At 39.8% G+C, this 12,585-nt stretch overlaps 1 protein-coding gene across 4 annotated transcripts in view; it reads right to left on the bottom strand.

Annotated features, from left to right (window-relative positions):
* Positions 1 to 1,012: 1,012 nt before the first annotated feature.
* EDRF1 (erythroid differentiation regulatory factor 1) overlaps positions 1,013 to 12,585 on the bottom strand; it is a 44,451-nt gene continuing 32,878 nt past the window's right edge. For all 4 annotated transcript variants that reach the window (XM_054436474.2, XM_054436476.2, XM_063670393.1 and 1 more), the window contains 3 exons: positions 12,183 to 12,298; positions 11,234 to 11,385; positions 1,013 to 1,855 (listed from right to left, as the gene is read on the bottom strand). In XM_054436474.2, coding sequence (XP_054292449.1) covers positions 1,684 to 1,855; positions 11,234 to 11,385; positions 12,183 to 12,298 — 440 coding nt within the window. In that variant the 3' untranslated portion in view covers positions 1,013 to 1,683. The remainder of the gene's footprint in view (positions 1,856 to 11,233; positions 11,386 to 12,182; positions 12,299 to 12,585) is intronic.

Here is a 12,585-nt window from a genome sequence, read left to right as displayed (position 1 = left end):
GGCAAAACTTTAAATGTTTCAGTGATTAATTTTTGCAAACCGATACAAATCTGTTCCAAGGAAAATGCAAACTAAGTAAACAACAACTAAGTGGACAAATGGCAAGACAGAATTCTGCTAAGCTATGATGGATGTTAACTCACTGTCAGTGGGCTGGGTGTGGTGGCTCATGCCTATAATCCCAGCACTTTGGGAGGCTGAGGCAGGTGGATCCCTTGAGCTCAGGAGTTCGAGACCAGCTTGGGCAACATGGCAAAACCCTGTCTCTATTAAAAATACAAAAAATTAGCCAGGCGTGGTGGCGCACACCTGTAGTCACAGCTACTTGGGAGGCTGAGATAGGAGGATCCCTTAAGCCTGGGAGGCAGAGGTTGCAGTAAGCTGAGATTGTGCCACTGCACTCCAGCCTGGGTGACAGTGAGACCCTGTCTCAAAACAAACAAAAAAATCTCAGCCAATGAAAACACCTAAAATCTCTGTAAAAGAGAAAGAAGTCTCTTTTACATCATAGCTCTGTAAAAATTCAGATTAAAACTAGGTCTTCTAGACAGTTTTCTAGTACAGTTGGAATTCCTTCAGAGGTCTGGCTGGTGTGGGAGGGGGTTCTGGCCACCGTGAAGGGCCCGCAGGGAGCTGGCTGAATCTCCAGTGCACCTGCCCCCAGGCCTACGCAGCAGACCTACCCACAATGGTGTCAGGCACAGAAGTCCAGACCTTTACCTCACCTCGAAAGAGCCTGTTTTATCTGTTACACTGTCTTGAAATTGAAAATATGGATTATGAATGAAAACAGCCTTGTGCACTATAGCCATTACAAAGAACAGGGGATGTTCGTGTGTAACTGCACAAGAGCCATGTAGCAGCAGCAATAAGTAAAATATTCTAGGGAGAATTTAGTGGAGAGCAGAATTTTACTTTTAATGTTTTGAGCTTTGCTTTGTAAAGTTTATTAATTTTAGACTGAGTTCAAACCAAAACTCAATGTGAAGAATGGAAATTGGAAAAATACAAAGACATTTTAAATAAATAGTTTATTTATTCAAAATAGTTTTCTTACCTTATTCACAGTTTCAAGTTTAAAATGAAAAAAAGGGGTAGTACCTGTTCTTGATCAACTGTCATATAAAGTCAAAAGTGAATCCTTTCAGAACATGCATTAAATACAGCAAATTGCACAACAGCTAGTCTCTGAAAAATCCCACACTGAAGCTTATGAAGAACACACCTTTTTTCTGGACAATTTAAAAGGAAACACTGTAGATGTACAGGAAGTCTCCTTAACCCACCTGAACCTGTAATGTCATTTGGATAAAAGTTCTCTTGACCAAAGTAACATTTTATCCAAAATAATCACATCTTAGACCCATGTAGCTTGACATACTTCAAAAATATGTGAAAGTGTAACTGCATCACAGCAAGTCTGTTAATATTGAGGTACTATGTACTTCTCAAAGAAATAAATAGTGGAAGCTTTAAGTTTGATTCTGATGTTAGCAGTTCAAGTGAAGAGGCCACAGAACTCAACCGTAATTTGTCTGTCACTTAAAATAACTCTGTGTTTCCACTGATATACCTGTTTTAAATGGATATTTCCCTATTATTTAATGAAACAAAGCACCGAATGAACAAACCGGCTCCGTGTTGAAGGCACTGACAGCGTGTCTGGGACACGGCTCTGTGCAGTCACTGAACGGCATTGCTGCTCGCTGCACTGCCGGCGGCAAGCTGGCCCAGCAGGTGGATGATAACATTGATTCTTTCCAGAAGAGTCGCAGTTTTATTTGCAGTTGCTCTCAAAAGCTGGGAGTAAATGTGCTTGTTGGTTTTGAGAACTGCGTCATCTTCCATGTTATTGCTAGGGTTAAAAAAGAAAAAGAGACAGGTAAGGGACCAGCAATGCCTACCGACAATTCAGAGGTCCAGAAAACCAGACAGTGACAGCCCAACAGTCACTCTTCACAGAGCAGCAGGCGTTCCTCTCCTGCCAGGTTCAGACCTGCCTTCTTTTACCTATTGCTCACGGGCCTGTTTCTACACATTTATTTCAGTACATCAGTGAAATCCAGTACTCATTCCTTTTATAAATATTTGAATGCCTATTATGTACTAGGAATTGCTCTTGACAGAGAACAAAACAAGCAAAAAGCAGCCCCTGCCTTATGGAATTTGCATCCTATTGAGGTAGGAGTTTGGGGGACGGGAGGGAGGCACTGGGGGAAACCACAGTAAAGACAGTGACAGACGGACGGCCATGAAGAAAACACAGTGGAGCCGGCCGGGGGCACAGAAGGAGCTATGCAGTATTTCCTCTGTTCCTCAAGCTCGGCCTAAGCGCCTTCCTGTGTCACAAACACACATCTAAAGCCACTGTTGTACTACCATCTCTAGAGCTAGAACTACCTAGGATTTAAACATGGATTCCTGAGCTACAAGAACTGCTGCATCTCAGTTTACTCTAAAAATGTCAGTGCAATTCTGTGTGAAGACTGCCCCTCAGCTGAAGAGTACTAGACAGTACTCTACCTTAAAACTGTTTCAGTTTACAGTTTGTCCTGAAAACATTTACCCCTTATGATGGATCGGTGAATTCTATTTTTGTTACTACTGGAAATAAAGACTAGTAATTACATGGCAGTTCATATCTCGCATCTTTTTTTTTTTAATGAATCCAGGTGGAGACCCCTGGCTCACATAACCAGATAACAGGTAACAATTCCACAACTCTTTACAGTGTCCATGACCACATCTGAGTCTTACAATAATCCCGTCCCCTCAGACAGGCCTAAGGCCCAGAAGGGTTAATAGTTTGGATTAAGGTCAAAATGTCATGTTTTCCAATTTCAAATGCTATGCTCTTTCACCTCTTCGGGGTACAAATTTTCTCCCTTCACCCAAGGGCTTGCCAGTCAGGCTTGCCAGAAAGCAGCCAGCAGTGCAGAGCTCCCTTCCCCAGGAATTCCCCTTTCTTTTATTCCTGGCTCCATTCCTCCTCCACAGGATCCCCATCGCTGCCTTTAGACATTTCTCCCCTCCAATTCCCACTTATTTTATCAGGCAAATCTCCTCCTGCCTTCCCCCAACAACCACAGCACAGCAAAAGTGACTGTTCCAAATGCATTCCCTATCTGTAATCTGGGCCTAAGATTGGCTATATTTTAGTTTTGCGGGAGTTAACAGTCACAAAACCTTTGATAACCTTATAGAAAATTTAAATTACTCTGACAGTAATCAAGGCATTAGCACTTAACAATTAGAAAAGGCATTTGAAAGATGAATTATTCTTTGTGGACAATGACATCACACCGTCATTTTATTAATAGTTGGGTGCCTAAAGATAACTGATGGCTGCAGGGATCATAAACTTAAAATCTTTTGATTTGTCCTAACCATAACTCTGAATCTTAAATCATCATCTTCCAATTTCTACAAATCATGCCTTCTTTAATGCACTCTTATCAGCAGTTTCACTGACCTATGACCCCTATTCCGAGGGCTCCATCATCTCACAGGCTTTTTCTTACATTCTTTCATCTCCCTTTTTACTAATCTTAACCAAATATTAAATGTACACATCTAATGGGAACAACCCATGAATCCGAAGGATCTGTTCTTAGCACTGCAGCAGAGAGCTCCCTGAATCTTCAGAGATTACTTCTACTTTTTATGGTATTTCATTATATTAAACATCACAGTCACCAAAATGTCAAGAGGCCTGGATCTGTGAAAGCAATGAATATTAAAACACAGTAGAAAAGTAAATTCTAAATTCAAAAAGAAAACAGAAAAAACCTTTGGCCTAACAAACTGCTACTGCTAGAATTTCTAGCAGGTCAATGCCAATGCAGTTGTCGTATGATGATGAAATGCCTGCATCACCTGAAAATGAAAACAAAATTTTTTTTAAACAAGTAAAATGCATCTTTCACTCTAATTCTATAGGAATCTAATAAACTTAAGATTTTAATTATTAAGCCTTGTTTATTTTTTTGCCAGAGGGCATGAAGTGGAAAAAGCAGTAGTCAAAAAATAAAACAAAAATTTATTTAACATGGCCTCTCAGTATCTGTGGAGGATTGGTTCCAGGACCCTCCAGGAAACCAAAACCTGAGGAGGCTGGAGGCCCTGATATAAAATGGTGTAGCATTTGCATTTAGGCTGCGTACATCTTCCTATATACTTTAAATCAACTCTAGATGACTTATAATACCTAATACAATGTTGATGCCATATAAAGTTGTTATACTATATTGCTTTTTAAATTTGTATTATTTTTTATTTATTTAATATTTTCAATCTGTGGTTGGTTGAATCTGTGGATGCAGGATCCTTGGATACAGAGGGCTGACTGCATTTTCTTTCTTTAGGTCTCATTCTGATTTCCCTCTGTATTGCAAAAGAGAATGTTCATGTATTCACTGTGAAACAACTAAGCCTGTGGCAGAGGATATTTTCCTCTTAACAATAAAATTATAGATGTTTTAATTTGCACATCAGTGAAAAATGAAATAGTCACTGACTTAGTAATTAATATTTTTGTTTTGAAACTTGTCAAAGTGTTTACTTTATTAACACAGTATCATATTTAACAGTTTAATAAACCTTAAAATCAATATAAATCAGCTAAATAAGATTGTATGCATCATGCATGAAAACTTTAGATTAAAATAGTTTTCAGCAGAATATTAATAACCTAAATAAACAGAAGCTTAGAAAACCTTCCATTAAAATAAAAATTACTTAGGTCATACATATGACTGTTACAGTTATAAAAGATAAAACTGAAACTATTACCTATTACCAATTACTCAAATGATTGACTTGTGAAAAATCAATGAATCACTTTTTCTCACGTATCATATATTTATATTGCTATCTTGTGGAAACCAATACAAATTTAAAAACTTTACCCACTGCAGTTAGAAAAAGGCAGGAATTCTTTCCAAGCCTTGTTACTATATGCACTATCTGCTCTGCCTTACGGCTCTTCAGAAAGATGGATGTCTCTGCTAAATTACAGTGAGTGTATCAACACCCGCTGCTGTGTACCACAACCAGGATATGGTGCAGACACTGTGGATTAATAACCAAATAAGGCTGGGCGTGGTGGCTCACGCCTGTAATCCCAGCACTTTGGGAGGCTGAGGTGGGCAGATCATGAGGTCAGAAGATTGAGACCATCCTGGCTAACACAGTGAAACCCCGTCTCTACTAAAAATACAAAAAATTAGCCGGGCGTGGTGGCGGGCGCCTGTAGTCCCAGCTACTTGGGAAGCTGAGGCAGGAGAATGGCATGAACCCAGGAGGCGGAGCTTGCAGTGAGCCGAGATTGCGTCACTGCACTCCAGCCTGGGTGACAGAGTGAGACTCTGTCTCAAAAAAAAAAAAAACAAAAAAACACACAACCAAATAAAAGCTCTCCTTAGACTATAGAGAATTATTCAAAAGCAACTTTTTTCTTTTTTTTTTTAAAGATATGGGTTTTGCTCTGTCTCCCAGGCTGGAGTGAAGTGGTGCCATCATAGCTTGCTGTGGCCTTGAACTCCTGGGTTCATGTAATTCTCCTGCCTCAGTCTCCCAAATAGCTGGGATCACAGGTGTGAGCCATGGTGCTTAGTCCAAAGGCAATTATTGAAAGAATTTTCTATTCATGGTGCAGAACTGGAAAAAGTCTCTGGCACAAGCAGGGCAAACTACAAGGTCATGACTCTTCTTAAATCCATGAGAGAGGTGGGGCAGCCAACTAGCCTGCAATCTAAGGAGAGACAGGCTGATGCAGGGGAGAGAAAGGACAGTCCTTCCTTACCCGTGGCAGATGCAGCCAGATGCCAGTAAGCATTTAGGTAAAGTAGTGAATGAGTTGGTGGGGGCCCAGTGAGGCTGGTGAGAAAGTGTAGGGCCTCTGTGGAGTCAGGGGGTTCACATCTTACTGGCTTTTCTCCAAGGACCTCACCAAATGCCCACATAAAAGACCAGTGAGAATCCTGACAGAGTGACCCTCCTGGTGTAGACCTGTGACAGGGTAACAGCAGCTGCTATGGGAGGGACCGGCAACCCCACCTGGGCCCTTCTCCTCTATGAAACATAAGCCTCAATGGGGCTTGTTGACAATGAACCCTGTCAACCTTAGGGCATCGGTTAAAGTCAATGAAGAGAGGGGAAGGGAACAGAAAAAACAATCTGAAGGGTTAGGCGGGGGTGCAGGAGCAGTGGGAAGGCCACACTCCTGAGACTCAGGGACACGAATGTCTGCCTAGACTGAGGTTTAAACAACTATGGAGTCCTTGCTAACTCCCTGCTCCCTCCCAAACAGGCGAAAAGGCACCGATGGACCAGTGACAGTGGAATATGGCTGGAGAACTGTGAGAGTGTAAAGACAGACCTTCTCTAAGGTGCAAAACAAAAGAAAGACCTAGAGCTGAAGGTAGAGAAGACACTAAGAATCACCTTCTGCAGATCTGCTCCACCCTACACATGAGGACTGCTAGGAAAACTTGAAGCCTGTGGTACACGGAAGGTAACCATCGCAATAAAAAAAATCTCAACCACAGCTCAACTCCAGGCTAGAAAAATGAATTCCACTTCCCACACTAAAGCCGTAGCAGGGGAAAGTACAGAAAATTCCAGGCAAACAAATCATTTCCCTTGGCCACTGTCACGCATAAGGCCCAGTTCTCAACAAACCACACACGGGAGGCCAGGAAACACAGCACACTTCCAATCGGCAGAGCCAGCTAATGATGGCACAGATGGTGCAACTATCTCATAGGAATTTAAAAGGACTATAATCAGTATGTTCAAGACACTAACGGACAAGGCGGATGCCACGCAAGGTCAGACTGGTGATTTCAGCAGAGAGCTGGAACTGTAAGCATGAACCCAGGGCAATTGCTAGAAATGAGGAACATTGTAACAGAGACAAAGAAAGCCTTCAAAAAGTTCAACTGTAGATGACACAAAACCAAGTAAGGAATCCATGAACTTGAAGACAGTTCAATAGAAATTATCCAGACAAAATCACAAAAAGGAAATAATGGCGTCAAAAAAACCAGAACAGAATATCCAAGAGCTGTGGAACAACATCAAACAGTCTAACATAGGTATAACGGGCTACAGAGGAGGAGAGAGAATGGAACAGAAGAAAGAAAAATGCTGAAGCCAGGGGTAAAAGCCATCACGACACACCCAAGCCTATCATAGTCAAACTGCTGGGGGGTGGGGCGCCTACAGGCAAGGAAGATGCATTTCTAACAGATGAACAAAAGTAGGAAACACAGCTGGCTTCTGGTCAGAAAACACGCAGGCCAGAGACAATGAAGTGACATCTTTAAAGTACTGAATGAAAAGGACTGTTAACCCAGAATTCTATACTCTGCTCAAAGATCTTCCAAGACTGAAAAAGGAATAAAAACTCTCTCAATTGAAAAGATAGAATTCATTGCTAGCACACCTACAAATGCTAAATGCTAAAAGTTTTTCAGGCAGAAGGAATATGATGCTAGACAGAAACCTACACAAAAAGGTTAAGAGTACTGAAATGGAATAAATGAAGGTAAATAAACTTTCCTGTTCCCTTTAATTGCTCTTAAAGATAACTGTATAAGGTAAAAACTAGTAGCAGCATATTATGTGTTTATTAACATACGTACAAGTAAAACGTATAATAACAGTACAAAAGACGGGAGGAAGGAATTGGGAGTCTACTGTTAGAAGGTCTTTACAGTACATGTAAAGCAGTATCATATTACTTGAAGGTGGCCTCTCATGAAAGATTAACAATGTATACTGCAAAATCCTAGGTCAACTGCCAAAATAATTAAAAAGTGGCACATAATAAATCAACAGTGAAATAAAATGGAATCACAGAAAATAATTAACAGAAGGCAGAGAAAGAATCATATTAAATGTGAATGGTCTAGAGACACCAATTGTAAGACTGGATTTAAAAAGCAAGACCCTTGGGCCAGGTGCAGTGGCTCATACTTGTAATCCCAGCACTTTGGGAGTCTGGGGAAGGTGGACTGCTTGACCCAGGAGTTTGAGACCAGCCTGGGCAACATGGCAAGACCCCATCTCTACAAAAAATTAAAAAATTAGCTGGGTGTGGTGGGGCACACCTGTGGTCCCAGCTACTCTGAAAGGCTGAGGTGGGGGATTGCTTGAGCCCAGGAGGTTGAGGCTGCAGTGAGCTATGATCATGCCACTGTACTCCAGCCTGAATGACAGAGTGAGACCTTGTCTCAAAAAAGCTAAACATAAAAATAAGTAAATAAAAAATAAAAAGCAAGACCCAACTATTGCCACCTATAGGAAACCCAATTTTAATATAAAAGACATACACAGAAAAAGACATTAACCAAAAGAATGTTGAGTAGCTATATTATCAAAGAGGGACATCTGTAGCAATAAGGAGGTCAGTTCTCCCAGGTATCACAATCCTACGTGTGTGTACCTAAGAGAGCTTCAAAAACACAAGTAACAAAACTGACAGTGCTGAGAGGAGAAACAGATAAATCCACATGCACAGCTGGAGACTTCAACACTCCTCGCTCAGTAAAATGATAGCAGTAGACAGAAATTCAGTGAGAATATAGAAGACCTGAACAATACTATGAACACGGTTAACCTAATTGATGTTTACACAATGCTTTACCCCAAACAGCAGGACACACAGATTTTTCAAGTACACATGGAACATGTGCCAAGATAAACCATATTCTAGGCCATAAAACAAATCTACGCAAATGTGAAAGAAGAGAACACACACAGTTATGGTCTCAGCACATAACAGAATTCAACTAGCAAGCAATATCGAAAGATAGCTAACAAGTCCCAATATGTAGAAACTAAACAGCACACTTCAAAAAACAAATGGGTCAAAGGAGAAGTCTCAGGATATCAAATATTATTTTGAAACAAATGAAAACGAAAATATACAAAAATATATGAGATGTAGCAAAAGCAGTGCTTTAGAAGAAAATTTTTGGCAGCAAATCTTATATTAAAAAGGAAAAATGTCTCAAATTAGTAATCTAGGCTTCCACCTTGAGAAACTAGAAAAAGAGCAAATTAAGTCCAAAACAAGTAGAAGGAAGGAAATGAACGGCACAAATTGATGACATTTAAAAGAGAGAAACAATGAGGGGAAGAAACAGTCAATCAAGCCAAAAGTTGGTTCTTTGAAAAGATTGGAAAAAAAAAAATCGAAAACTTCTAGCTAGAATGACCAAGAAAAACAGAAGGATTACCAATATCAGGACTAAAAGAAGGGCTATCATCACAAACCCCCTTAGACATTAAAAGGATAATAAGGGATACTGTGAACCTATACATTTGACAATTTAGATGATGGACCCTTGTTTATTCAAGAAAAAGACAGCCTGAGTAATACTGTATCCATGAAAAGAAATTGAACTCACTGTTTAAAAACTTCCAACAAAGTAAACTCCAGGTTAAGATGGTTTTACTGGTAAATTCTACTACATGTTTAATGAAGACATAGTACTAATTCTATACAATCTCTTTCAGAAAACAGAAAAGGGAACATGAACCCACAGACTTTATGAGGCCAGCACTGTTCTAATACCCAAACCAGACAAACCCATTATAAGAAAAGTGAGCTGTAGACCACTATCCCCTATGCATAGACACAAAAATTATCAACAAAATGTCAGCAAACTGAATCCAGTAATACATAAAAAGAATACTTCATCACAACAAACTGGGATTTATCCCAGGAATGCAAAGTTGGTTTAACATTTGAAGAATCAATGTAATCCACTAAACAAGGCTAAACAAGGGAAACCATGTGGTCATCTCAATAAATGTAATAAAAGCATTGGACACAAATTCAATATCCATTCATGATAAAAACACTCTTAGCAAATTCAGAATAGAAGAAAACATCCTCAACTTGACAAAGGCCTCTACAAAGCCCCACAGCTGATATGAGGCTTAATGGTAAAAGACTGAAAACTTTCTCCCTGAGATCCTGAGGAACTGGGGGCGGGGGCAGGGGCAGGGTTGACTGCAAAGGGGACAGCAGGAGGGAATTCTTGGAGTGATGGAACTGTTTTCTGTCATAACTGTGGCGGCAGGCACACATCTACATGCATTTGTCAAGGTTTGAAGAAGTATACACCACAAAGAGTCCATTTTACTGTATATAACATAAAAAAATAAACAGACAAAAATGACCTGTACCCTAAGATTATAAATTGGTAAAATATACATAAGATAATTGGTAACAATGGATGTATTAGGATAAATGGCTTTCATTTCCTTTTCTGTTTTCCAAATTTTGTAATATGGCCAGATTGCACTTATATTTAAAAACAAGGAAGGCATATCATTTATATTACTTTCCTGATCTAGTATTTACTACTGAAATTTCAAATTAAATCAATGCCAAAATAACAAACTTTGGCAAAAGAATGTAAGCGTAACAAGATGACCCAGGGCCATTAGAACATTTCTGCGGAGGTGTGTGCTCTTCTCTCCTGCTTCTGTGTTCTGTCCTCTACTCTGCAGCGCACTTGGCCCTGAGCATCAAACTCCAGTCGAGACCCTCCATTAATGACAACATTCAGAAGCGTCACTAGAAACGCAGATCTTCATTCCAGGGTTATTCATCTCCCTCAAGGAAAACATTAACAACAGAGTATTTAAACATTAACAACAGAGTATTTGCCCTTAGGCACCAAGATTTCTTTCTTTCTGTAATTTCAATACATAGAAGGCTTCGTGGAGACGGTTCTTACCTAGTTTAACAAGTCAAGAAGGAACACCACTTAAAATTCTGAACTATCCACATAGAAGACAAGAGAGAATACAACCTATTTTTTCTTTCTTTTTTTTTTTTTTTTTGAGATGGAGTCTCACTCTGTTGCCTAGGCTGCAGTGCAGTGGTGTGATCTCAGCTCGCTGCAACCTCCACCTCCTAGGTTCAAGCGATTCTCGTGCCTCAGCCTCCCCTGTAGCTAGGATTAACAGGCGCCTACCACCACACCGGTTAGTTTTTGTATTTTTGGTAGAGATGGGGTTTCACCATGTTGGCCAGGCTGGTCTCGAACTCCTGAACTCAAGTGATCTGCCTGCCTCGGCCTCCCAAAGTGCTGGGATTACAGGTGTGAGCCAACGCGCCTGGCCCCTAGTTTTTCTTTATAATGTTAGTAGAGAAAATTTTTATAGGTAGGGTGCTGGGAAAGAAATTCCTACAAATAACCACTTAATTTACCTTGTTTTCTTTTTAGTTGAAGATAGCAGTTTAATGGACTGAAGGAGAAGAAATGACAACCGAGACTCAAATATACTGAGGAGTTTCATCACTTCTTCTCGATTGAGACTAGGAGAAGCATCAGCAGCTACAGCGGCGTCACCACTCTTAGGCTAAAAACAACACAAAGTTATTTTACTCGAGCTACCCAACAACTGTAGTTTCATATCGTATCAAGTGATGGAACTGCAGTTTCATTCATCCAATACATTTTTAACCCTAAACAAAACAAACGAACAAAAAGCACACCTATGATCATTTTGATAGACTAAAACACATGATTAAAATGTCTCAGCCCAAGTAGGCACTTTTGTAGAAGAAATTAATCCTGACTTTCCAACATTAGACACAACGCAGAAATGTACGGTACCACACAGGATTTGACCAAGCAGGGCTAGGACAGCAATAGGTGGGTGCACCATGGGGGGCTTCAGGAAGCTTTTAGCAACAGCAGAAGGTAACATGAATGCTGGAATGCCCAGAAAACGAGAAATTCCTTCCTGAGGAGCCTGCTTAGGCCCATTCACCATTCAACTGCTCCCAGCCATTCTAGTGGAAATTAGAAAAGAGGGCACAGCCCTTTTCTTTTAAAACATAAAACAAAACAAATTCCTACCAACAGCAACAAGAAAACTTAAGAGACTTTATAATTTGCTAACTATGGTCTTGTTGAGATATATTCTTAAAAATATTTTAAAATACTTGCAAATTAAAGAAAGACGAATACCAGGCAAATATAACAAATCACTGTTAAAACGTTTTAGTGCATAGCATACATATGTACATGTGTGTATATATACACACACATAAAACATACACATACACACACACATATAATATGCCCACTATATACATTCACCATGTAGCTTAAGACACACAAAAACCAAAGACAGTCATTTTCTCCATTTACCTGGCCAAGTTCTTCTATAAGCTCCTTCTGGATAAGCTGAAATGCGTGCTCGGTTCTCACCATTATATTAAGAGCCCCAGATAGTGTTTTCAACTTTCCAACATTGCTATTCTGACCTAAAGTTTTAAATACAAAATGTTCATTTCTGTAATATAAATCTAGAAACCCATCTAATGTTAATGTATTAATGAAAATTCAGACTTTCAAAATGCTATAAAGGAAGCTAATGAGAATCTTAAATCTTCTAAATCCAACTTCTGTTTAATAATATTCCCTTGACAAAAATACTAAGTCTGGACAAAGCAATAAATAATCATTGTTTCCCTGCCTCACCATTTGGTTTTGTCAAGACAGGCCACTTTTTCAGAACAGGAGCCTTAGGAAAAGGGACCAGCGGAAAAGA

This window comes from Pongo pygmaeus, chromosome 8 (genome assembly GCF_028885625.2).
Source record: "Pongo pygmaeus isolate AG05252 chromosome 8, NHGRI_mPonPyg2-v2.0_pri, whole genome shotgun sequence".
NCBI classification, from domain to species: Eukaryota; Metazoa; Chordata; class Mammalia; order Primates; family Hominidae; genus Pongo; species Pongo pygmaeus.
Note: the sequence above shows the minus strand (reverse complement) of the source record. Positions and strands in the feature narration are given on the sequence as shown.